The sequence below is a fragment of the Capricornis sumatraensis genome, chromosome 23 (genome assembly GCF_032405125.1).
Source record: "Capricornis sumatraensis isolate serow.1 chromosome 23, serow.2, whole genome shotgun sequence".
NCBI lineage: Eukaryota > Metazoa > Chordata > Mammalia > Artiodactyla > Bovidae > Capricornis > Capricornis sumatraensis.
This window is the reverse complement of record NC_091091.1, coordinates 51,132,983-51,159,682: the sequence shown is the minus strand read 5'-3', so window position 1 is coordinate 51,159,682 and position 26,700 is coordinate 51,132,983. Positions and strand designations below refer to the sequence as shown.

Here is a 26,700-nt window from a genome sequence, read left to right as displayed (position 1 = left end):
GCAGACACGGCCGTGCCCCGGGAGCGGCAGGTGGCCACGCAGGGGATGCGTTCCTGCACTTTCTAACCTTTGAAAAACGTAGCTGACTGGGTCAGAGCAAAAACAGCAACACGCGTGTCACGCGCAACTTGGGCAGGAATAAAGCGCCTCTAACGGCAGCAGGAGGATGGCAGGCGCCCGGGAGCGTGTGATGGCGTGGGCACGGAGGTGAGACCCTGCGGCTGCATCTGCTTGTCTCTGAAATGCCCGGCTTCCCCGAAGTGTTCTCTTCTTGTGGACCTATTAGAGCTCTTTAGATATTTGAACACTGACAATTTTTGACAGTCAAGTACATTGCAGATACTTTTCCCAAGTGTGGCTGAGCTTTGACTTCGTTTACAGTGTCTTTTGATGAAGACTTTAATATCACCACGGCCCAGTGTGTCTGTCTTTCCTTTGCTGGACCTTGCGCACCTTCTGAAGAAGCCTCTGCCCGGATGCTCTCCTGCACTTCACCCTCGGACCATCAGACCACCCTCAGGCCTCTCGCCCTCACTCTGGGTCAACTGGAACTCAGCCCAGGCGGGGCGGGGGGACCAGGGCAGGGCGGGGACGCAGCCTCACAGCTTCCTGGCCCAGGACCCCGCGGTGCCCTCCCGACCCAGCTGCCCCTGGCCACACCCGGGGGGGACGTGGGGGCTCCTGCACAGCCCACTGGGTGTCGCCCCGCCCCCACACATGGGGGGCTCCGGGCCGGGGCAGTGCGGACGCCCGCCTCACTGTGCTGCAGAATCCCTGTGGCGGGCCCTGCCCCTCTGCCCCCCTGTGGTGACTCCAGCATTAGTTTCAGCGCTAAGGAAACGTTCTGATTGAAATTGCTCTAAGGTATAGGTTATTTGGGGAAAATATGGTAGTTTTAAAAAATCTGTCTTTTAACAAATGACCCCATAATGTGACAGCTGAAAACATGGATGACTTATGACCATCCACAGGGGAACTGAGGCCAGCGACAGCTGCGGGACTCGGCCTCAGGCTGGGCCCCAGGCTGGACACCCCCCGGCTCGGTGCCTAACCCCCACAGCTGCCTCAGAAGTGCCATCTCCCCCTCCACCAGTGGGAGCTGTCACAGTGCCTGGAGTCTGGGTCGGGGTGGTGCCCACCCCAGGGGACACAGAGCAGAGAGGCGCCTGCTATCCAGCCCGCTGCTGCCCGCTCCCGCGTCCAGCTCCCAGGTCTGCGTCCCTGTCCCCGGGTGGCGCTGGGCGGTTCTGCATAGGACTGACTCCCACGGAGCCACAGGGTGCGCCTCCCACGGACGATGGTGCTCTGTGCCCATCGCACTGCGATCAACGAGCTGTGAGCTTCTGAGTGGACACCCGGTCCATCTGTCCATCAGTCCGTCCATCTGTTTGTTCTCAGCAGCAGCAGGCAGCTCACAGCCATCAGGCCACATGACAGAATCTCGGCCTGGACCTGGGGCTGACGTTTCTGAGCCCACAGGTGCCACTGCCTTGAACCCTGGGGCGCAGCCACCCCGTCGCTCCCCCCGGCCCCACCCCCGGGCCACGCCCCATCTTTGGCAAGGTGCCCTGGCCCCGGGCCTGGCCCTCAGGTGGGGCTGTGCCCCTTGCCCCCAGCCATACCCACCTCGCCCCAGGAGGAGGCGGAGGCCAGGCAGCTGCCCCCAGACTTACTTGACAAACTTGTCCACGTGCGACATGGATGCTTCATAGTTCTTCCCTCCGAACTCCTGGCAGTGCAGGGCCAGGAAGTGCGGCCTGTGAGCGTGGACGACCTGCGGAGGAAGGCAGGCGTCAGGGCGGCCCCGACCCGGGGCGTGGGCCCAGGGAGCCCCCGGTCTCTCCAGAATGCTGGTGCTCCCCCCATGACAGGAGGGCCCACGTCGGCCACAGAGCCGCAGGCAGGGCCTGGAAGACAGCCATCCTGACGCCACCGTGGCCCCGCGGGGTGCGAGCGCACACGTGTTGTATGAGTGTGTCGGCGCTGTGCACACGTGTGTGCATGTTTCCCACCATCTGGGAGGGAGCGGGGCTTCCCTGGCGGCTCAGACAGTGGAGAAGCCGCCTGCAACGCGGGAGACCTGAGTCCAGTCCCTGGGTCGGGCGGGTCCCCTGGGGAAGCGAATGGCGACCCACTGCTGTCTTCTTCCTGGAGAATCCCACGCACACAGGAGCCCAGCGCGCCCCAGTCCAGGGGGCCACAGTCAGACACGGCTGAGCGACGGACACAGCACAGGAAGGGCAGAGCCGGCCGCGAGGGCGGGCGCTGTCTCACGCCCAACGCGCACCTGAGCCCCAGCCCAGCCCCTGGGGAGGTGGACACGCTGCAGCGGCCAGCGGGCCCGGGTGCAGCCTCGCAGCGGCAGGCGGCAGAGCTGGCAGGCCCACTGCCCCGGGCTTGGCTCGGCCCAGCCCCCGGGCGAGGCCCGCAGCATCTCCCTGGTCACCAGGGTCCCCCCCGCGCCAACCAGGCTGGCCCCGAGGCGGCGCCCAGCCAGGCCTCCCTCCTGTCACTCGACCTCGACCACGGAGTCGTCCCCGGAGCTCCGGCCCTGCTGCCTGGAGGCTCTGCCGGGAGCACAAGAGGGCCATCCTGAGAGGGCCGTCCTGAGCGGGGAAGAGCCATCCTGAGGGGGAGAGCCGTCCTGAGGGGGCAAGCCATCCTGAGAGAGGGCCGTCCTGAGAGGGAGAGAGCCATCCTGAGGAGAGAGCGGTCCTGGGGGAGAGCCATCCTGAGGGGGAGAGAGCCGTCCTGGGGGAGAGCCGTCCTGGGGGAGAGCCGTCCTGAGGGGAGAGCCATCCTGAGGGGGAGAGAGCCGTCCTGGGGGAGAGCCGTCCTGGGGGAGAGCCGTCCTGGGGGAGAGCCGTCCTGAGGGGAGAGCCATCCTGAGGGGGAGAGAGCCGTCCTGAGGGGGAGCTGTCCAGCGGCCCGGCAGCCCTGCAGCCCTCCCCGCACAGTGTCCTGACTCGGGCAACGGCCCGGACCCGCATCTCCCCTGGGCCCTGAAACAGGCTGGGCATCGGGAGCGACCCTTGGGTCACCGGGGCAGGTGTGGACTCACACGGGCTCAAGGGGGACCCGGAGGTCCCGGCCCCACCCCCTGGGGCGCCCACAGCTGGGGGAGCAGGCAGCGGTGCCAGGACGTCCACGGGCGGGGGCAGCGGCCAGGGCAGGGTGGCCGGGACAGGCAGTGAGGCCGGCGCTGGGGAAGCAGCAGGGCCCCGCCGTCCACACCCCCGTCCCGCCCGTCCTCCGCTCTGCGCTTCCCTTGGCGCGGCGACACGGCCGGCCCTGCAGCGCTCACCGAGACCCCGGAGCCACCCTGGCCTCCCCTGCCCACCATCCCAGAGGCAGGCATCCCGCAGCAGGCGGCCCACGCCCAGGCCACAGAGCTGCTTCCCACACCACCTGCACCAGCCTCGGCTACTGTGTCCTGCCCAGAGGCCAGCGAGCCGTGGACGGATGGGCGCGGCCAACGGGCTCAGACACGGCTCCTCTGGGCACAAGGGCAGTGAGGTCCCCGACGGGAAGGGGCTGCACCTGGGGCTCAGCCAGCCGACCAGGGAGCGGGCCAGGGGGACGGGACGTGGGGCCAGGCCCTGGAGCGGAGCGCAGAGTGCCAGGCGGGGGCCAAAGGAAGCCTCGCTCGGCAGCAGCTGCCCCCAACCCGAAATGGCAAGCAGCAGGTGCAGCTTCAGGGCACGCGGCTGCACCCGGCTCGCACCTGCGTTCCGTTTGAATAGGGTACAGGATGTTCACCAGGCCGCTTTCACTGCCCCCTCAACACAGGCCCGGACCCCCCATTCCTGGACTCCGGCCTCAGGGCTCGGGAAACCAGGCGGCACGCCTCCCAGCAGGCACCTCACCCAACACCGCACAGCCGGGCAGGGACCTGGGCGCTCGGGCAGCAGATCACCTCCACAGCCAGGGCAGACTGCAGGCTGGCTTCCGGGCCCGGGGCCGGGGCTGCAAAGGGCACGAGGGACCTCGGTCAGAAGCAGCTCTGGGCAGCCTGGGTCAGGTGCCCAGATGGGCTGGCCTCAGGCCCAGGAACGAGTGACAGGACAGCGTAGTCGCGTGAAAGCCACCAAAAGCTGCGTGACGTATGCGGCTGTCACCCGCTGCGCCTGGCACCTGGGACAACACACAAAGCCAGACCTTTGCGAGGGGCCCAGGGTTCCACCCGAGCGGCGCCCCCCGGATACCCGGAGCTGCACAGACGGGGAGGGGCGCGGACAGCGCAGGTCACCCCGAGGAAGCTGGTGGCTCACGACCCCGCTCAGGGCTGCGCCCTCTGGGCCCGGTCCCCCTTGCCCTGCAGCTCAGGCCCAGCGCCAGCCCAGACGCGGGCAGGGCTCTCGCGTGAGGTCCTGCGGGTCACGCGCCACACCGCGCACAGAGGCTGCGGATCACCAGAGTGTGGCGGGGACCGCGCCCGAGTCCCCGCGGAGGGCTGAGCGGCAGCCACGCAGGGAGGCCAGGACGTGGCGCCCCAAGCAGCCGCCGGGTCAGGCGGGTCCCTCTGGGCAGGGACTTGCTGCCGCCTTCATGCCTGCACGCGTCTCCCTCAGCGGCCACTCACTCTGTCATGGTCTGAACTGAAGTGGCCTTTTAAGGCACAGAATTCACTATTCACATCACGCCAAACTCCTCATACACTTGACTCTGACCCCACAAATCTCGAAAAAATCAAAAAATAGCCCCCCCGCGCCCCCCCCACACGTCAGGGAGCCCCCGGCGGCCCGCAGGCCCAGCACGCCTGCCACAGGGTCCGGTGGGGAGGCCCCTCCACACAGAGGAAGGGAGGGGGCGCTTCAAAAGCCACGATGAGGCGCCGGGACGAGCTCACACAGGGGTGGACAGGAGGAGACAAAGGCAGGTCTCGCGTGAGAACGAAGGTGCTGACGTGACGGGTCCTCATCACGAAGCGTTTGGGGAGGAAAGTGACAAAGACCTGTGGGAAGGGCCCGCACGTCGGGAGAGCAGCCGCCACACCCGTCTCCGCAGACCACAGACCACAGACCACGCACCCTCCATGCCAGAGGCCACACGGGGTCCACAGAGGCTCGCCCTGGGCCGGCCGGGGACGAACGCACAGCTGGGAACGGGGCTCGGGGGAGAGAGTGGGTTCAGAGAAGCCCGGCCCCCGCAAGGAGCATCGGGGTGGGGGGTGTGCGGGGGGTTTGGGGGCCCCTGCAGGAAGCGGGAGAGGAGCCTGACGCCACGTCAGAGTTTAACCAGCACTCCCGCTCCACCCAGGACAGGCCCCCCTGCCCACACACACAGACACACAGACACACACACACTCTTAGATCCATCACGCACACACACACACACACACACACACTTAGATCCATCACACACACACACACACACACACTTAGATCCATCACACACACACACACACACACACACACACACACACACTTAGATCCATGAGTTCATGACGACGCTAACCAACACCCCCATGCCAGTCAGAGTGGGGTCAGGACACCCCTCTGAAAACCGGTGGATGAAGAGAATGAAGCCCCTCCTCCCTCCTGCATCTCTGGGGAAACGGGAGGGCAAGCCCCACTCAGGGAAACGTCAAGCCGAGAAATGGAGGCGAGGCGCCGGGGCTAGACTCTGCAGGGCCACACGGGGGCCCAGAGCTTCCGGCTCAGACGGGAGGCGGGCACAGAGAGGCCCCCGTGCGAAAGCCCAAGCCAACTTCCAACCCAGACGGAATCGAAGCAGCCCCAACGCGGAGAGCAGAGTAGAAAGGCAGTGGGGGGCGGGGGGCGGGGGGCAGGGGGCGGGGGGCAGGGGGCGGGTCACTGGGCTCACAGCTTCCGGATCTAACGGGCAGCCTGGTGACCAGTCCACACGGCCCTGGGCAGGGGAGGCCGAGGCGGCTGCGGACGGCAGGAACACTCAGCCCAGCGGGGTCCGTGGATCCGGCGGCAGGGCGCCAGGAGGCCCCACTTCTGCAGAGCAGGGCCGCGGGGAGGACGGGCCGGCTGCCGCGGGAATGTGAGCAGGGGAGCAGGGGGCAGGCGGGCGCTCTGAGATGCAGGGGAGGCACCTCCTCGCCCATAGCAGGCAGCACAGCTTTGCCCGACGGACAGAAGAGGGTGCTGTGAGGCCAGGAACGCGACCCGCGCCGAGGCTGCTGGGGGCGGGCAGAGGAAGGGGACGTCCCTGCAGGGCTGCGGCCCACGAGGGAAGAGCACCTCCAGGAAGAGGCCTGCCCTCGACAGAGGCACAGAGCAGCCCAGAGCTGCGAGCCCCCCGCAGACAGAGCTGAACATCCAAACAGGCGGTGAGGGGAGGAGAAACGAGAAAGAGAGACAGGATCGACCTCAGGACAGAAATGGGGAAAAGGACAAAATCGTCCCAGAAAAGAAAAGCAGGTCACAGAGCGCCCGAGGGAGAACCAACTTCGAGGAAAGTCCAGCAAGGGCCACACAGGCCAGAGAAACCCAAGAAGTGAAAAGAGCGCCAGTGAGAGGGCAGGGGCAGGCGTGGGCGAGGGCAGAGGGGCAGCCTCTGCACCCCGGTACCAAGGGGAGAGAGCGAGGCAGGGCCCGGAGCTCACGTCTAAACCCAGGGCCCAGGGAAACCCTCCAAGGCAGGGGAGCTGAACCGCACTGAGGGGCGCCTGAGCACCGGAGAGAATCAGCCCAGAGCAACGGACTCCCAGGCACACCCCAGCGAAAGACACAGTCCTCCAGGCCCCCAGGAAGCAGAGCCACCGAGACCCACGCCAGAACCAGAGACCCACGCCGGAACCAGAGACCCACGCCGGAACCAGAGACCCACGCCGGAACCAGAGACCCACGCCGGAACCGTCAGCACTCACCAGAACCGCCGACACCCACGCCAGAACCACTGACACCCACTAAAACCGCTGACACCCACACCAGAACCACCGACACCCACACCAGAACCGCCAAGGCCCACACCAGAACCAGAGACCCACACCAGAACCAGAGACCCACGCCAGAACCAGAGACCCACACCGGAACCAGAGACCCACGCCAGAACCAGAGACCCACACCGGAACCGTCAGCACTCACCAGAACCGCCGACACCCACACCAGAACCACTGACACCCACACCAGAACCACTAACACCCAGTAGAACCACCGACACCCACACCAGAACCAGAGACCCACACCAGAACCGTCAGCACTCACCAGAACCACCGACACCCACACCAGAACCACTGACACCCACTAGAACCGCCGACACCCACACCAGAACCAGAGACCCACACCAGAACCATCAGCACTCAGCAGAACCACTGACACCCACACCAGAACCATCAACACTCACCAGAACCACTGATACCCATACCAGAACAGCCAAGGCCCACACCAGAACCGCCAAGGGCCACACCAGAACTGCCAAGGCCCACATCAGAACCACCGACACCCACACCAGGACCACTGACACCCAGTAGAACTGCCGACACCCACACCAGAACCGACACCCACCTGAACCATCAGCACTCATCAGAACCACTGACACCCATACCAGAACCACCAAGGCCCACACCAGAATCACCAACACCCACACCAGAACCACCGACACCCACTAGAGCCGCCAACACCCACACCAGAACCAGAGACCCACACCAGAACCATCAGCACTCATCAGAACCACCGACACCCATACCAGAACCGCCAAGGCCCACACCAGAACTGCCAAGGCCCACACCAGAACCGCCAAGGCCCATACCAGAACTGCCAAGGCCCACATCAGAACCACCGACACCCACACCAGAACCGCCGACACCCACACCAGAACCATCGACACCCACACCAGAACCACTGACACCCACTAAAACCGCCAACACCCACACCAGAACCGACACCCACTAGAACCGCCAACACCCACACCAGAACCAGAGACCCACACCAGAACCAGAGACCCACACCAGAACCATCAGCACTCAGCAGAACCACTGACACCCACACCAGAACCATCAACACTCACCAGAACCACTGATACCCATACCAGAACAGCCAAGGCCCACACCAGAACCGCCAAGGGCCACACCAGAACTACCAAGGCCCACATCAGAACCACCGACACCCACACCAGAACCGCCGACACCCACACCAGAACCAGAGACCCACACCAGAACCAGAGACCCACACCAGAACCGTCAGCACTCACCAGAGCCACTGACACCCACATCAGAACCGCCAAGGCCCAAATCAGAACCACCGACACCCACACCAGAACCACCAACATCCACTAGAACCGCCGACACCCACACCAGAACCGACACCCACCAGAACCGCCGGCAGCCACACCAGAACCAACGTCTAAGTGGAGCAGTGGCAGAACCACCTTTTCTAAAAATCCTCAGTGCGAGCGAGTGTAAGCCAAGAATCACACAGCTCAGCCAGCCGTCCTTCACACATTTTCCCGGGTTAGCTCGGATGGGCTCTGTCCCCGTGAGCCCGTGTGGAGTTCCACTAGGGCAGGCTGGGCAGACGCTGACCGGGGGCCAGCACGGACTCAGGCCCCACAGCCGGCAGCCTCGAGGGAGCGCCGCTGGGCAGGCGTGGGGGCCACGCGAGGGGGCGAGGCCACCCTGGGAGCCTGACCCCAAGCCGGGCAGCAGGCCGGACCGGCCAGGCTGGGGGGCAGGGGCGGGGTGCTGACCCTTGATTTAAAGCAGCAATTACAAATCATAGTTTACAGCAACTATAACCCGCTGGCTGGAGTCCCCAGTGCAGGCAGACGGACAGCACACGCTGCTCGGAAACCCACACGGTCCCAGCGCGTCCACGCGGCACGTGAAGGAGCAGGATGCCGACCAGAGGCAGGGGGACTCGAAACCCACAGCTGCCAGGAAGACCCTTCATGAGACGCAAGACGCCAGTCAACAGTTCCAAATGGAACGCGAGAGAAATGGAGAACTAATCCAAAAGAAAGCAGAAATGGGGAAATAAAGGGACAGACCAGAAGGTGTGAGCATGGCACAGATAGTAAGACGGCAGCCCCAAGCCCACCGTGCCGACGGCCACACTGAGTGCTGGCGGTCTGGACCCTCGCTGGGAGGCAGGGCCGCCTGGCCACCGTGGACGGCGGCGGCCGCGCTGGGCAGTGCAGAGCAGGGCGCCCACCACAGAAGGCTCCGCGAGACGAGGCCCTGCTGGCGCCTGAGCCCCAGGGGCCGGGAGGCGCCTCAGCGAGCGGCGGGGGCTCCAGAGGACGACGGGCACAGGACGACCACAGAGGGCTGGGGAGGCAGATGCACACGTGCACACGGCCAGCGACGGGGACGCACACACGCGCGCCCGCACACACACGCATGCACGCGGGCAGTGCCCTGACAGACAGCCCAGGACACGGCCGCGGGGCGCACCCTCTCCTGTGGCCCACTCGGCAGGAGAGGCCATCGCCAGGCCACAGAGCAAACCACAGGCTGCTGCCCGGCTTTTCAGGGATCACAGTCAAAGATGGAGAAGCTCCATAGGGTCAGGAAAGACAAGACCGGGAGCTCACTAGGGCTCAGATCATCAGCTCCTGATTGCAAAATTCAGGCTTCAACTGAACAAAGTAGGGAAAACCACTAGGCCATCCAGGTATGATCTAAATCAAATCCCATGTTTATACGCCGGAGGTGACAAACAGATCCAAGGGATCAGAAACGGTGGACACGGTGCCCGGAGAACTATGCACGGTGGACACGGTGCCCGGAGAACTATGCACGGTGGACACGGTGCCCGGAGAACTATGCACGGTGGACACGGTGCCCGGAGAACTATGCACGGTGGACACGGTGCCCGGAGAACTATGCACGGTGGACACGGTGCCCGGAGAACTATGCACGGTGGACACGGTGCCCGGAGAACTATGCATGGTGTTTGTAATATCGTACAGGAGGCGGCGGCCAAAACTATCCCCAAGAAAAAGAAATAAAAACAAAATGGTTGTCTGAGGACGCTTTACAAATAGCTGAGGAAAGAAGAGAAACGAAAGGCAAAGGAGATACCTTCATACCCATCTGAATGCAGAGTTCCAAACAATAGCAAGCGGAGATAAGAAAGCCTTCCTCAGTGATCGAAGGAAAGAAACAGAGGAAAACAACAGAATGGGAAACACCAGAGATCTCTTCAAGAGAATTGGAAATGCCAAACGAACATTTCATGTAAGAACAGGCGCAATAAAGAACAGAAACAGGAAGGGCCTAACAGAAGAAGAAGATGCTAAGAAGAGGTGGCAGGAATGCACAGAAGAACCGTACAAGGAACGTCTTAGAGACCTGGATAACCATGATATTATGGTGGCCCACCCAGAGCCAGACATCCTGGAGTGTGACGTGAAGTGGGCCTTAGGAAGCGTCACTACGAACAAAGCTAGTGGAGGTGATGGAATTCCAGCCGAGCTGTTTCAAATCCTAGAAGATGCTGCTGTGATAGTGCTGCACGCAATATGCCAGCAAATTTGGAGAACTCGGCTGTGGCCACAGGCCTAGAAAAGGTCAGTTTTCATTTCAATGCCAAAGAAAGGCAATGCCAAAGAATGTTCAAACCACTGTATAATTGCACTCATTTCACATGCTAGTAAGGTTACACTCAAAATCCTTCAAGCTCGGCTTTAACAGTATGTGAACTGAGAACTTCCATGTGTTCAAGCCGGGTTTCGAAGAGGCAGAGGAACAAGAGATCAAACTGCCAACATTTACTGGATCATGGAGAAAGCAAGGGAATTCCAGAAAAACATCTACTTCTGCTTCACTGACTATGCTAAAGCCTTTGACTGTGTGGATCACAACAAACTGTGGAAAATTCTTGAAGAGATGGAGTTCCCACCACCTTACCTGTTTCCTGAGAAACATGTATGCAGGTCAAGAAGCAATGATTAGAACCAGACATAGAACAACTGCGTAGTTCAAAACTGGGAAGGGAGTAAGACAAGGCTGCATACTGACACCCTGCTTATTTAACTTGTGCAGAGTGAGTACATCATGAGAAATGCCGGGCTGGACGAAGCACAAGCCGGAATCAAGATTGCCAGGAGAAATAGCAGCAACTTCAGATACGCAGATGATGCCGCTTTAATAGCAGAAAGTGAGGAGGAACTAAAGACCGTCTTGATGAAGGTGAAGGAGGAGGTTTTAAAAAGCTGGCTTGAAACTCAGCACTCAAAAATCTAAGATCGTGGCACCGGGTCCCATCACTTCATGGCAAATAGAAGGTGGAAAGTGGGGCAGCGGCAGACTGTTTTCATGGCTCCAAAGTCACTGTGGGCACTGACTGCAGCCGTGACATTAGAAGGCGCTTGCTCCTTGGAGGAAAAGCCATGAGGAACCTAGACACTGCAATAAAAAGCAGAGGAATCGTTTTGCCAACAAACCATCTAGTCAAAGCTATGTTTTTCCCAGTGGTCATGTATGGATGTGAGAGCTGGACCATAAAGAAGGCTGAGTGCTGCAGAATTAATGCTTTTGAGTTGTAGTATTGGAGAAGACTCCTGAGACTCCCTTGGACAGCCAGGAGATCAAACCAGTCCATCCTAAAAGAAATGAGTCCTGAATATTCATTGGAAGGGCTGATGGTGAAGCTGAAACTCCAACACTCTGGCCACCTGATGAGAAGAACCGACTCACTGGAAAAGACCCTGATGCTGGGAAAGATTGAAGGCAGGAGAAGAGGGTGACTGCGGATGAGATAGTTGGGTGGCATCACCGACTCGACGGACATGAGTTTGAGTGAACTCCGGGAGTTGGTGATGGACAGGGAGGCCTGGCGTGCTGCGGTCCATGGGGTCGCAGAGAGTTGGACACGCCTGAGCGACTGAACTACAGCAAGCGCTGCTGCCCCGGCTCTCTGAGCGCCCCTCCCGCACGTGCCTGCCTTGTGCGCTCACTGCACTCAGGACAGACGCAGAGCAAGCACCGGATGGTGGGTCAGATCAACACCATCACAAATGCCGCCGGAGCAGGACCAGCTGTCACCAGGGGGACCCTGGGACTAGGAGTGAAAGTGCCAGGCTGGGCCGCTAAGGTCAGAGCTACAGGCCTCCCCCTGCCTCCAGGAAGGAGCCTAGATGGAGAGCCCTTCGGGGAGGATGGCATGGCTGTCTTGAGGATGGACAGGAAAGTCCCTCCAAGATGTGGGCAGTGAGCTCAGGCCACGACCGGTGGGAAGGAGCTCAGGGAAGCAGGAGCTGGACGGGCAGGGGACTCCTGGCCCCGGGGGTCAGGGCCTGGGCCTCCGCTGTGTGGCTCTAACTGGGCTCCCATCCTGCCCACCTGGCACAGGGTGGCTGACCACATCTGCACACGCGCTGGGCCAACATTCTTTACCAAAAAAAGGAGCTTCTGCGAACTCTAGGGGGGAAACGCAGGCAACTGATAGAAATACGTGGGTTCTTTCATAGGAAGGCTCAAGAAAAATATTTTGGAAAAGAGTGAATTAGAGATTTTGGCAAGGAAGAGCTGAGGGAATTAAAAATAAAAACAAAAACACCCCACGCAGCCAAACAAAGCCAGGCCCTGTCCTGACGCTGTGCAGGTGGCGAGGAGAGGGTGGCCCTGGTCTCCAGGACACGCAGAGCCGCCCGGCCCCGCTAAAAATAGCAGCAGCCAGGCCTTGTTAGGCCTGCTCCAAAGAGAAGTATCTGAGTTACCTAAAAAGGAATTACATCCTACAAACAACCCAGTGCAGGCCGGAGAGCCGAGATAAGGAGCCGAAAAGGGACAAAGGAATTTCTCCGGAGGCAAGATTGCTATTTACCAGCTACGCCTGAGAACACCCTGCGGAGATGTCTGTGACCCTCAGCCTGGGAGGCAGGGGTCCTCTAGATGCCCAGCCGCCCGCCCTCTGGCCCAGGGCTGCTCCAGGACGGTGCAGGGGAGGTGCGGGCCTGCCCCCCGAGAAGGCCCAGACTCAGCTCCTGGCAGCCCTGACCGGACGCGCTTCCAGAGCCCAGGCCCCACAGCCGCTGCCGGCTGGCACCCAGGGCAGCACGAGGCTCCACGAGCTCGCCAGCAGGCAGGGGGCCTGGCCATCCGAGCAGCGAGGGTGGCTCCCGGGCCCCGTGTGGGCAGGAGGGCTGCGCCGAGTCCTCGGGGCTGGAGGGTTTCTGGCACGGACGCTGATCCCGGGCACCCACAGGCGTGCCTGACCGCCGACCGCAAAGTTGAAGCAGCGTCCAGCGGGCGAACTGTGGCTCTGCCCCAGACCCGGCCAGACGGACTAGAGACTGCTCCTTCCAGAGGGGCAGAGAGACGGAGCCTGGCCCGCACTTAACACAGCCTGGTGCTTGGCACACCAGAGGCCTCTAAGAATGGCTCGATTTTCATTTAAGAAGCACCTTCCCCGCCGAGGGGCGAGCAGGATGGAAGCAGGTCCTGGGCTGCCGCCTGGCTCTCCCCACGGATCCCAGGGCCAGCTGGCGGCCACAGTTTCCCGATCTCAGCCCTGGAACCTCCTCCCCGAAGCCACCCGCTTCCTCAGGGTGGTTTCCAGTGCGAGGAGACACACACGCTGACCACGGGCTGAAAGGCTGCCTAGAGCACCCCCCACAGCCTCTGACCACAGCAGCCTCATGGGCGTGAGTGAGCCCCCCCAGGATCTACCTTGGTGTGGGGGCCCATGGGCGTGAGCAAGCCCCCCAAGATCCACCTTAGAGGGCCCATGGCCATGAGCGAGCCCCCCAGGACCCCCCTCAGGGGGCCCATGGGCATGAGTGAACCCCCCCTAGGATCCCCCTCGGTGGGGGGGCCCATGGGCGTGAGCGAGCCCCCCCAGGATCCCCCTCGGTGGGGGAGTCATGGGCGTGAGCGAGCCCCCCAGGACCCCCTCGGTCGGGGGGCCCATGGGCGTAAGCAAGCCCCCCCAGGAACCCCCTCGGGGGGCCCATGGGCATGAGTGAACCCCCCCTAGGATCCACCTCGGTGGGGGGGGTCCATGGGCATGAGTGAACCCCCCCAGGACCCCCCTCGGGGGGCCCACCTCTCTATCAGAGGGAAGCCTGGACATACCAGTGCCACCGCGTCAGGGAGCTCCCAGGGAGCACCCACCTCTCTCCGTATCAGAGGCAGACAGGGAGCTGCGGCTCTGGCTGGAATGGGGGTCGGGGTCCAAGGACCCGGATGTGATGCTCGTGTGCGCCAGGCACTTACAGGGGCAACTCGGGGCGTGTGGGGCAGACGGCACATCTGATCCCCACCCGGCTGCGCTGCTAGATGGGACCACGCTGACCTGGCAAGCAAGCAGCTCCTCAAGGCCAGTGACGGTTGTCATCGGGCCCCCGTGGGCCCCCAGGGAAGTGTGCCCTCTTCACGCGCCATGAGGGCGGGCTGCCATCCGCGGGCACAGCACAGACCAGCGGCGTCAGCAGCCCGTTGCGGGCTCGGCGGGTCTGCAGGGAGGACCTGGCACCCTGGCACAAAGGAGGCTGGGCAATAGGGGCAGCTGCAGACTCAGGCTGGGCCCAGAGCGGCGGGCGGCGGGCGCAGGGGGCCCAGGCAGAGGGAATGGGGCACTGCCTGCGCCCCTGCCTCCCGGCCCAGCCCCCACCCTGCAGGAGCACCTCCCTCCTGGCCCCACACACCACACCAGCAGACCAGAGCACGAGCCCGGCTTCTCAGAGGCTGACGAAGAGAGCAGCGGGGACCCCGCCACTCGTCTCCCTCGAGAGGGACACCTCCCTGCTTCCTCGGGCCTTTCCTGATTGCTCTCGTCGCTGCATAGACATTTAGTTCAGTTCAGTCGCTCAGTCGTGTCCAACTCTTTCGACTCCATGGGCCGCAGCACACCAGGCCTCCCTGTCCATCACCAACTCCCAGAGTTTACTCAAACTCACGTCCATTGAGTCGGTGATGCCATCCAACCATCTCATCCTCTGTCGTCCCCTTCTCCTCCTGCCTTCAATCCTTCCTAGCATCAGAGTCTTTTCAAATGACTCAGCTCTTCGCATCAGGTGGCCAAAGGACTGGAGTTTCAGCTTCGGCATCAGTCCTTCCAATGAATATTCAGGACTCCTTTCCTTCAGAATGGACTGATTGGATATCCTTGCAGTCCAAGGGACTCTCAAGCGTCTTCTCCAACACCACAGTTCAAAAGCACCAATTCTTCGGCACTCAGCTTTCTTTACAGTCCAACTCTCACAACCATACATGACCACTGGAAAAACCACAGCCTTGACTAGATGGACCTTTGTCGGCAAAGTAATGTCTCTGCTTTTTAATATGCTGTCTAGGTTGGTCATAGCTTTTCTGCTAAGGAGCAAGTGTCTTTTAATTTCATGGCTGAAGTCACCATCTGCAGTGATTTTGGAGCCCAAAAAATAAAGTCTGACACTGTTTCCACTGTTTCCCCATCTATTTGCCATGAAGTGATGGGACCGGATGCCAGGATCTTAGTTTTCTGAATGTTGAGTTTTAAGCCAACTTTTTCACTCTCCTCTTTCACTTTCATCAAGAGGCTCTTTAGTTCCTCTTCGCTCTCTGCCATAATGGTGTTACCATCTGCATTTCTGAGGTTACTGATATTTCCTCCCAGCAATCTTGATTCCAGCTTGCGCTTCATCCAGCCCGGCATTTTGCATGATGTACTCTGCATGTAAGTTAAATAAGCAGGATGACAATATACAGCCTTGACGTGCTCCTTTTCCTATTTGGAACCAGTCTGTTGTTCCATGTCCGTTTCTAACTGTTGCTTCCTGGCCTGCATACAGATTTCTCAGGAGGCAGGTCAGGTGGTCCGGTATTCCCATCTCTTTCAGAATTTTCCACAGTTTATTGTGATCCACACAGTCAAAGGCTTTGGCATAGTCAATAAAGCAGAAGTAGATGTCTTTCTGGAGCTCTCTCGCTTTTCCCATGATCCAGCGGACGGTGGGAATTGGATCTCTGGTCCGTGTGCCTTCTCTAACACCGGCTTGAGCACAGGCATCAGCGTGCCTCATCAGGTCCATAGCCGCTGCTCCATTCTGGTGCTGCTGTGCACGTTCACGTTCCATGTGAAGACGCCTTCAAGGTGCCGTGTGTGTGGCACACTCACTCCACTCATCTACCTCAGTTCACAGCCACATTTCTGCGTGCTCCTCAAGGCTTCCGGAACAGCACATCGGGCCTTCTGCCCAGACACAGGTCAGCTCCCTCCCTCCACTCTGCAGGACTCCACTCCCTCTCTGGCCCTGTGACGAGGACCAGGACCTTCAGCGCCAGGCAGGACACAGGCAGGCCCTGTGCACCGCCCCACTCCAGGGTCCCGGCAGGAAAGCATCTCATCTCCCGGGAGCTGCGCCATCAGGCTCGGGGCACGAGTGCTCGCTACAGAAGCTCCTTCCAGGCAGCTTGCCAGAAGCTTTCATCAGAAATGGTTATAGAATTTCAGCAAACGCTTTTCCTGCATCTGCTGAGACGATCGTGTGTTTTTTCTTCACGGTCGGTTGACTTGGGTGATCTTATCTTTAATTTTTGAGCATTGCGCCGGGCTTGCACCCCTTGGTGCTCACGCATAACTTTTTGATGTGCCGCTGTTTCTATGGGTGTGTGTGTGCATGCACGTGTGTGCATGTGCGGGTGTGCGTGCGTGTGCACGCGTGTGTGCATGTGTGTGCACGTGTGCGCGCGTACATGTGTGTGCACGCGTGTGCGTGCATGTGCATGCGTGTGGGGTGTGTGTGTGTGTACGGCCTGCATTGTTACACGCATAAACAGTTCTACATGTTTGCTTTGCTGAAGTTCCTTGAACCTGGGCGCTCACTCCCCGCAGGAGGCAGGCCTGTGTTTCCACCGAGACGCCTCTGCCGCCTCAGCTCTCAGGGCACTGCTCACGTCACAGCGTCACGTGTTCCAACCTTCTTGAAAAGCTCGACAGAAACGTCACGTTTGATAGAACTTGTCAGTGTTGAGCAAAACTGTAATAAAGAGCTCGTTCATTTCTTCTTGACTTAGCTTCCTTTGCTTTTCCAAAAACATCTTCCTTTCACGCAAGTGTCCAGATTTGTTGGCAAAAAGTTGTTCATGATCATTCCCTTACTATCTTTTTATTGTCTGCAGGATTTTCAGTGACCATTCCCCAATGTCGAATTTCTGAAATTGATCATTCTCATCTTCTACTTTCAGAACTCAGATATAGAAGAGCAAATTAAATGGAAAGTAATCAAGAGAAAGGAGAAAAACAGGCAGCAGAACACAGTGAAAAAGGAAACAGAAAACAATGGACAGAATCAATAGACTCACACACGGGCCCCGAGGCCGCACAGCTGAGGACCCGCAACCGCCGGTGGACAGAATCAATAGAATCACACGCAGGCCCCGAGGCCGCACAGCTGGGGACCCCTGACCGTCCCACGGACAGAACAGAATCACACGCAGGCCCCGAGGCTGCACAGCTGAGGACCCCTGACCGTCCCACGGACAGAATCAATAGACTCACACACGGGCCCCGAGGCCGCACAGCTGGGGACCCGCAACCGGCCGGTGGACAGAATCAATAGACTCACACACGGGCCCCGAGGCCGCACAGCTGGGGACCCCTGACCGTCCCACGGACAGAACAGAATCACACGCAGGCCCCGAGGCCGCACAGCTGGGGACCCGCAACCGCCGGTGGACAGAATCAATAGAATCACACACGGGCCCCGAGGCCGCACAGCTGGGGACCCCTGACCGTCCCACGGACAGAACAGAATCACACGCAGGCCCCGAGGCCGCACAGCTGGGGACCCGCAACCGCCGGTGGACAGAATCAATAGAATCACACACAGGCCCCGAGGCCGCACAGCTGAGGACCCCTGACCGTCCCACGGACAGAACAGAATCACACACAGGCCCCGAGGCCGCACAGCTGAGGACCCGCAACCGGCCCACGGACAGAATCAACAGAATCACACGCAGGCCCCGAGGCCGCACAGCTGAGGACCCCTGACCGTCCCACGGACAGAACAGAATCACACGCAGGCCCCGAGGCCGCACAGCTGGGGACCCGCAACCGGCCCACGGACAGAATCAACAGAATCACACACAGGCCCCGAGGCCGCACAGCTGAGGACCCGCAACCGGCCCACGGACAGAATCAACAGAATCACACACAGGCCCCGAGGCCGCACAGCTGGGGACCCGCAACCGGCCCACGGACAGAATCAACAGAATCACACACAGGCCCCGAGGCCGCACAGCTGGGGACCCGCAACCGGCCCACGGACAGAATCAACAGAATCACACGCAGGCCCCGAGGCCGCACAGCTGGGGACCCGCAACCGGCCCACGGACAGAATCAACAGAATCACACACAGGCCCCGAGGCCGCACAGCTGAGGACCCGCAACCGGCCCACGGACAGAATCAACAGAATCACACACAGGCCCCGAGGCCGCACAGCTGGGGACCCGCAACCGGCCCACGGACAGAATCAACAGAATCACACCCAGGCCCCGAGGCCGCACAGCTGAGGACCCCTGACCGTCCCACGGACAGAACAGAATCACACGCAGGCCCCGAGGCCGCACAGCTGGGGACCCCTGACCGTCCCACGGACAGAATCAATAGAATCACACACAGGCCCCGAGGCCGCACAGCTGAGGACCCCTGACCGTCCCACGGACAGAATCAATAGAATCACACACAGGCCCCGAGGCCGCACAGCTGAGGACCCCTGACCGTCCCACGGACAGAATCAACAGAATCACACACAGGCCCCGAGGCCGCACAGCTGGGGACCCGCAACCGGCCGGTGGACAGAATCAATAGACTTACACACAGGCCCCGAGGCCGCACAGCTGAGGACCCGCAACCGGCCCACGGACAGAATCAACAGAATCACACGCAGGCCCCGAGGCCGCACAGCTGAGGACCCCTGACCGTCCCACGGACAGAACAGAATCACATGCAGGCCCCGAGGCCGCACAGCTGGGGACCCGCAACCGGCCGGTGGACAGAATCAATAGAATCACACACAGGCCCCAAGGCCGCACAGCTGGGGACCCGCAACCGGCCGGTGGACAGAATCAATAGAATCACACACAGGCCCCGAGGCCGCACAGCTGAGGACCCCTGACCGTCCCACGGACAGAATCAACAGAATCACACACAGGCCCCGAGGCCGCACAGCTGAGGACCCGCAACCGGCCGGTGGACAGAATCAATAGAATCACACACAGGCCCCGAGGCCGCACAGCTGGGGACCCCTGACCGCCCCACGGACAGAACAGAATCACACGCAGGCCCCGAGGCCGCACAGCTGAGGACCCCTGACCGTCCCACGGACAGAATCAATAGAATCACACACAGGCCCCGAGGCCGCACAGCTGGGGACCCCTGACCGTCCCACGGACAGAACAGAATCACACGCAGGCCCCAAGGCCGCACAGCTGGGGACCCGCAACCGGCCGGTGGACAGAATCAATAGACTCACACACAGGCCCCGAGGCCGCACAGCTGGGGACCCGCAACCGTCCTGTGGACAGAAGGGTCTGGCGTCCCTGCATCTTTGCCTGCCTGCTCTTTTTTTTTATTGGTTGTAAACATAGACTCGTGCATTCCAGCTCACTGGACACTAGCCTGGGCGTCCTCTCGGGCTTTACCTGTGGCCAGTACAGCCTGGCCTCCAGTCCCCTGAGCCACACTGTCCTGTCCCTGCCCACTGCTTGAGGTCTGAAAACCAGTGTTTCTTATGCATTTTCTGGTTCTAATTTGTTTAAGACAGGACGGGAAATTTTGTACCTGTTTCTGTGTGTACCCAGGTTCGATCCCTAGGTTGGGAAGGTGCTGTGGAGAAGGGAGTGGCTACCCACTCCAGTGTTCTTGCCTGGAGAAGCCCATGGACAGAGCAGCCTGGAAGGCTACACTCCATGGGGTCACAAAGAGTCGCAAAGAGTCGGACACGAATGAGCGACTTTCACTTTCCACCTTCTCCGTGTTACCTGGAAGCAGATAATACTCATCACGTTATTTTTTAAATTATCGTCAGGGAAAATTGCGAAAGGCTTTCAAATGGGCCTAACAGATCAGGGGCGCCCTGTCCCTGTCTGGGCTCTCTCAACCTTAGTGACCCCCGAGCTGCTGTACAGTCCCGTGAACTCTGAACTCCCGCAGCAACGCAAGGGCTCAGGACCGCAGGACACCAGTGTCCGGAGGAGCACGGCTCATGCCTGGCCGGCCCTGCACCCATGGACGTGAGCTCCCCTTGGAGTCACTGAAGTGAGAGGCCGATGTTCCCCCTTTGGACTCTTCTTTGAACCAGTTCTAACACCTTACTGGCTCTCTCGTCGGTAAATGACAAATATCTATTATCTCAATAAAGAGTCATTACCACTTGCACGTTTTCGTGTCTGTGTGTGAGCCAGCGCCCCACATGCCGTCAACACACCCGCGGTGCTGCGACCGGCGGAGGGCGGCACCTTCTCCCTGGGACGCACAGACGTCGGGCAGGAGGCTCTGACGTCAAACTTGAGGCAGAATTCGGCGGGGGCGGGGGGGGCATTTATTTACCCGCATCTCTGTGCAGTTCCTCACTCATCCAGCCAGAGAGCTGAGCACACCCCGCGCACACACACTCCTGGTCCCCAGGCTGAGGCGTGTGTTCCGGGGAGGAGGAGGCAGGCGCCCGGACACTGACTTGGAGGGAAACGCTTGCCCACCCCCTAGGCTCCGCTTCGGGGTACAGCCGCCAGGCTGCATGTGCTACCGAGAGGCTGGGAAGGGGCGCCTCCTGCCTGATCCTGGGGGGCCGTCACTGCCAGGACCCCTCTGAGCCTGGACCCAGGCCCACCACCCGCCACCACCCCGACGTGCTCCCACCACGTCTCACACCTGCCAGGGCCCACTGTGCAGAGCAAACAAAAGTGATGGAGAGAGGAGAGCCGACGGCGGAGATGGGGCTCCACACTCCAGGGCCTCTCACTCCACAGTCAGGCTGGGGAGCCGCTGGGACCTGAGCACGCCTCCGAGGTGACCCTCTTCAGGAAAGGGGCCTCGCCCGGCCCACTGGGCCAGCTGCCTGCGGAGAGCTGACCCCACAACTCAGCTGGGCCAGGCTTCGGCCAGGGACCCTGAGGCCACTGCCCACCTGGGCAGGTGAAAAGTGCGGAAGGACGGGCTCGGAATACCCCGTGACAAGAACAAGGCCCACGCCCCACTAGACGCTCCCCTGGCACCTTGCACCCCCCCCACCCTCCTGGGCCTTGGGTGGGAACCCATCCCCCTTGGCCGAGACCACCTCCCCCTCCAACGGCCCAGGCCCTTCCTGCTGGACACCGGGCCTCTCGGTTCTGGAAAGGACTTGCTGCCCGCCCTGGCCTTCACTGTGGCTGGAGCATCTTGGGGTGTGGACCACCCACACCAGCAGACTGGACAAGCAACTGCCCCCAGCACCAGCGTGGATGGCAGGAGTCGGGGGACAGCCTGGACACAGGGGCCCCCGAGCGGACCCGCTGCAGCTCAGCGGGCTGGGGCTGCCTGACTCCCACACCTCCTCCTGCTGGCAAAGCACCCGTGCCCTCCCCGCAGACCCGCCACAGAAGTGCCCCACGCCGTCGGCCACGCTGTCCCCGCCCGGCTCCCTGGTCTGCGGCCCCGCCAGCCTCCAGGGCCCACAGTCCCCCGGCAGCCCTGCCCGAGCAGGACGCTGCTCGCCCACCAGTTCCCAGTGGCCTCTCACATGCCCCACGGGGGGTCCCACGTGCGTCACCCGCCCGGGGAACATGGGCTCCAGGAGCAGAGCTCTCTGTCGACCCCGCAGAGCGGACCCCGACACCCCGGAGAGAGCTGAGCACAGACGTGGGGCCCCCTAGGGAGCCGGGAAGGAGTGGCTCGCTCGACAGGCCTCGCCTGGAGCCTCCGGCCAGGATCCAGCCCGGCGTCAGCAGGCAATCTGCCCAGACCCCGGGGCCGCACACGGGCTCCGCCGCCCCACCCCGCGCTGCAGGGCCTCCCGAAGGTCCCTGCTGGTGAAGAGCAGAGCCCCAGCCGGGGGCATCTAAGCAGGCAGGGGCCTCCGAGGAGGAACCAGGAAGTGGGAGGCACCCCTCCCCTCCCCTCCCCTCCCCTGCCGTGGGACACCCTTCCCAGGGGGACCCCCACCCCAATCCCCCATGCCACCCCGCTCCACAACTCCCAGGACAGCGAGGCCACAGCCCCACGCCTTCCCCTGAACCCCCCTCTCAGGGGGCCCCCCTGTGGGAACTTTCCTCCCCCCGCGCCCCCCGCGCCCCCCAGGACACGGAGGCCGCAGCCCCTCCCCTCCCCATCCATGGAACCCCCCCTCCCAGGGGGACCCCCAGTGGGAACTCTCCCCCACCGCACCCCCCACCCCACAACCCCCCAGGACAGCGAGGCCATAGCCCCTCCCCCTCCCCCAAACCCCCCTCCCAGGGGCGCCCCCCATGGGAATTCTCCCCCTCCCATGCCCCCCGCCCCCCCAGGACACAGAGGCCACAGCGCCTTCCCCTCTGTGGAACCCCCTTCCCAGGGGGCCCCCCGGTGGGAACTTCCCCCGCCCGCCTCGCGCCCCCCGGGTGGGAACTCCCCCCACCCCAGGACACCGAGGCTGCAGCCCCTCCCCCTCCCCCGAATCCCCCTCCCAGGGGGACCCCTCCGTGGGAACTCCCCCCCTCCGAGGTCACCGAGGCCGCGGGGGACTCGGGCCTGCGGCAGCCTGAGCTGTTCCCTCACGGGGCCGGCTGCCGCCCAGCTCTTACCTGATAAAACTCCCGGAGCCAATTCCTCTGGAGGTTTTCCGGCTGTAAGTTAAAGAGAAGAAAGAGGACGGTCAGGCCCGTGACACAGGCCGGCAGCCACGAGCAGAGGCTAACATGATGGCCTGTCTGCGTGCTCACTGCAGGGCCGGGGCACAACGAGGTGGGGGCCCCTTCCGCACCAGGGCCCGGTCCGCCACTCAGCGGGGATGAGGGGCGGGCACTGGAGCTGGACCCACAGCTGCCCCCAGTCCTGCTTGTCCTCAGCAGTGGGGGGTCCCTGGAAGGGCTTCCTGGAGCCAGGCCAGGGCGTCAGGCAGGACCCAGCAGCGTGGGGTCCCAGGACTGGCCTGAGAACGGGCAAAGAGCTGTGTGGCCCCAAGTGTCGCCTTTGGGCCTGCAGGCCCCAGGGAAGAGCTGGCACAGGGTCCCGAGAAAATGGGGGTGTGCCTCTTCCCACATGTCCCACCAGGCTCCTGGACCCCGAGACCAGCCAGCCGAGCAGGGCACGCAGCCCCAGCCAACCCAGCATGGTCAAGGCGCTGAGACGGGGATGGGAGACACACGGGGGCCCTCAACAGGCGGTGCAGAGCTTCAGAAGTGGGAGGTGAGAAGCCCTGAGACCGGTGGCAACAGCACCAACGTCCAACGCCACTGGGCCACACGCAGAAACGGGGAGGACGCCCAGTCTGATGCCGCCTGCCATCCGCCACAACTCAGAGCAAACAGACAACCCAGCGCCCATCGAGACTCACGCCCTAGATCCAAGCAGGGCTCTGGGCACCGAGGCTGCGGGCGAAGCCAGGGGCCGGGCTGACCACAGCCGGTCCCGACACAGCAGCAGCAGCGCCACAGGCGGGGGCTGCCACCGGCGGAGGTCTCCACGTGTCCCAAAAAGCAGGAAGACTGGACTGCGGACAAATCAGTGAACAAAGAGAAACGACTGCTGCGGACCCAGAGTCTCACAGGCCACACACAGAGCAGGGGGTGGACAGCGCCCCAGGCGCCTGCCAGACAGAGACGGCGGCCGGAGTCCGGCCGGGTGTGCGGTCTCCCAGTCCTCAAGGCCAGGCTCGGGAGCCAGGCCCCCGGCCCCACACCTGAACAGCAAGGAGGGCACGCCTTGCCCCCCACCACCCTCACGGGCGAGCGAAGAGACGACAGCAGGAGGCGGCAGCCCGGAGAAGCCCCAGCCGAGGCTGAGAGCCGACACTGGGCTTCAGGGAGACGCACGCCCGAGCCAGAGTCCACCCTACGTCCTCGGGAGGCTGACAGCAGAGAGCAGCGAGCGTGGGGGTCTGCAGAAGCGGACCCTCAGACACGCTGGGGGTGCAGGTGCCGTGGGAAACAGCGTGGACTTGCCATGTGGCCGGGCGATGTGCCCGCGAGACCTGGAAATGCTCATCCGCAGGGACAGAGCCACGAAAGGCAGGAACCACCCGAGACCCATCAGCTCAGGGACGGAGAGATAAGACACGTGGCCACACTGCACGGGAGCCACAGACATGGCCACAGGGGCCATCGGTTCACAGGCAGAGTGTTAAAATATGTGGTCACGCTGCACGGCAGCTGCAGACACAGCCACACGGGTCACACGGGCCATCAGTTCACAGGCAGAGTGTTAAAATGCGTGGTCACACTGCATGGCAGCCGCAGACACAGCCACACGGGCCACACGGGCCGTCGGTTCACAGGCAGAGGGTTTGTTAAATTACGTGGTCACACTGCACGGGAGCCATGGACACGGCCGCACGTGGGCAGAGGCCTCAGAAACACCATGCTCAGTGCAAGACGCCGGACTCCAGCTCACACAGCACCCAGAACCGGCAGGCCCACAGATGGGGCGGGCCGCTGCTGGCCCCGGCGTCCGAGAGCGGAGCTGGTCTGTGCTGACCATGCAGAGGGCAGGTCCGCTTTGAGAGCAGGAACAGGACTGAAGTGTGAGCCCCTCTCCCACAGACCCTGCGGACCCCTACCTGAGCCACAGACCCAGCATACCCCACGCAGGGGCCGGCACAGGGGCAGGGACCACAGTCAGTCGGCCTCGAGCCCCGAGGCAATCAAAGGAAAAGAACTTTCAGGGCAAGGCCCCCAATTCCACCCCCAGCCCTGACTGAGGACAAAGGGGCTGGTCTGGGGGTGCAGAGGGCCCCACCAGCATTTCAGCAACCTTTCCACACCAGCACTGTGGGCTCGGCCTGGAGACAGAGGAAGGAGAGATTCGGTCCACAGTCCTGTTGTCTAGGGGCATGGCTGGACGTGACGCCCCTAGCCTTGCACTCGACCCCGCAGCCCTGCCCAACACACACGTGTCCACGACATACTCGCCAAAACCCTGTAGGAAGCGGCCCTCAGCAGAATTGATGCTTTTGAACTGTGGTGTTGGAGAAGACTCTTGAGAGTCCGTTGGACTGCAAGGAGATCCAACCAGTCCATTCTGAAGGAGATCAGCCCTGGGATTTCTTTGGAGGGAATGATGCTAAAACTGAAACTCCAGTACTTTGGCCACCTCATGTGAAGAGTTGACTCATTGGAAAAGACTCTGATGCTGGGAGGGATTGGGGGCAGGAGGAGAAGAGGACGACCGAGGATGAGATGGCTGGATGGCATCACCGACTCGATGGACGTGAGTCTGAGTGAAGTCCAGGAGTTGGTGATGGACAGGGAGGCCTGGGGTGCTGCAATTCATGGGGTCGCAAAGAGTTGGACACGACTGAGCGACTGAACTTAACTGAACTGAAGACCAGCTGAACTGCTGCTGTTTAAGGCCCCTCACCACATTCCCAATCAACCCACAGGACAGGCGTGACCGGGACCCTCAATCCTGTCCCCGGCCCAGGACCCAAACGGTGTGACTGCCCAGGTGGGCCCGCGAAGTGTCCAAGGGCGAGGACCACCCAACCTTCCTAAATCTGAGCTTCTCACCTCGGTGCCCGGGACTCACTCCCTGCAGGAGGCGTCCAGGAGTCGCCCCAGAGCCGCTGCACAGGGAGCTTGAGCCTGGAGCCGGAGGAGGGGCCTGGGGTGGGCACAGAGCATGGGAAGTCAGGCCCCAGACAGCAAGCGGGCTCGTGCACACTGGGGGCGTGATGCCCCATGCTTGAACCAAGGGTCCTGCACAAGGAAGGGCTGAGCGAAGCTCTGGGGCTGGAGGGCCTCCCTCTCCCAAGACAGGCTGGACACTGGCCGCAGGCGAGGCACCTGCTGGTAGGTCCCTGGGAGAACATGGGCATGTGGAGGAAGCAGGCTGCCGTGCGTGACTCTGGACAGCACCGACGGGAATCACCGCGGGGACAGAGGCCTGCAGGGTCCCCTGTAATGGAAACCGCACGCACAGGGCCCGGGGCCGTGACAACAGATCTCTCTGCATGGCCTGGGCTCGGTCCCCAGCGCCGCCACCGGTTCTCAGGCCTCAGCTCCTACTATCCCTACCGGGCATTCAGAACCTGGCCAGGTACTCCAGGGCCATGCACACACACGTGTGCACACACCACACATGAACACTGAGAGCACACACAGTCCCACATGTGCACACACCCGCACACCCACACACCCACATATGCACACGTGAGTGCATGCACACACGTGCACATGCATGCCCACAAGTGCACACCCACACATGCACACACCCACACGAGTACGCGCACACACATGCACACACATGCACACTGAGAGCACGTACACTCCCACACATGCACATACACACCCCACACACATATGCACACGTGAGTACACACACGTGCGGATGCATGCTCACAAGGACACACCCACATGTGCGCACACACACACATGCAGACACACGAGTGCACGCACACACCTGGACATAACTACCACCTGGACTTGGTCCTGTGGGGGACGAAGAGCACGGTTCATGGCCCACCCTACCCAGTCACAGACCCGCACAGCCTCCTATAAGTGGTGCACAGCCTCCTGTAAGTGGGCGCACGACCTCCTGTAAGTGGGCGCACGGCCTCCTGTAAGTGGTGAACGGCCTCCTGTAAGTGGGCGCGCGGCCTCCTGTAAATAGGCGCACAGCCTCCTGTAAGTG

General features: G+C 62.0%; 1 protein-coding gene across 2 annotated transcripts in view; it reads right to left on the bottom strand.

Moving 5' to 3' along the window:
* INPP5A (inositol polyphosphate-5-phosphatase A) overlaps positions 1-26,700 on the bottom strand; it is a 153,786-nt gene that overhangs the window by 75,340 nt on the left and 51,746 nt on the right. For both annotated transcript variants that reach the window (XM_068961351.1, XM_068961350.1), the window contains exons 2-3: positions 22,656-22,697; positions 1,674-1,774 (exon numbers count right to left, since the gene is read on the bottom strand). In XM_068961351.1, the coding sequence (XP_068817452.1) occupies positions 1,674-1,774; positions 22,656-22,697 (143 nt within the window). The remainder of the gene's footprint in view (positions 1-1,673; positions 1,775-22,655; positions 22,698-26,700) is intronic.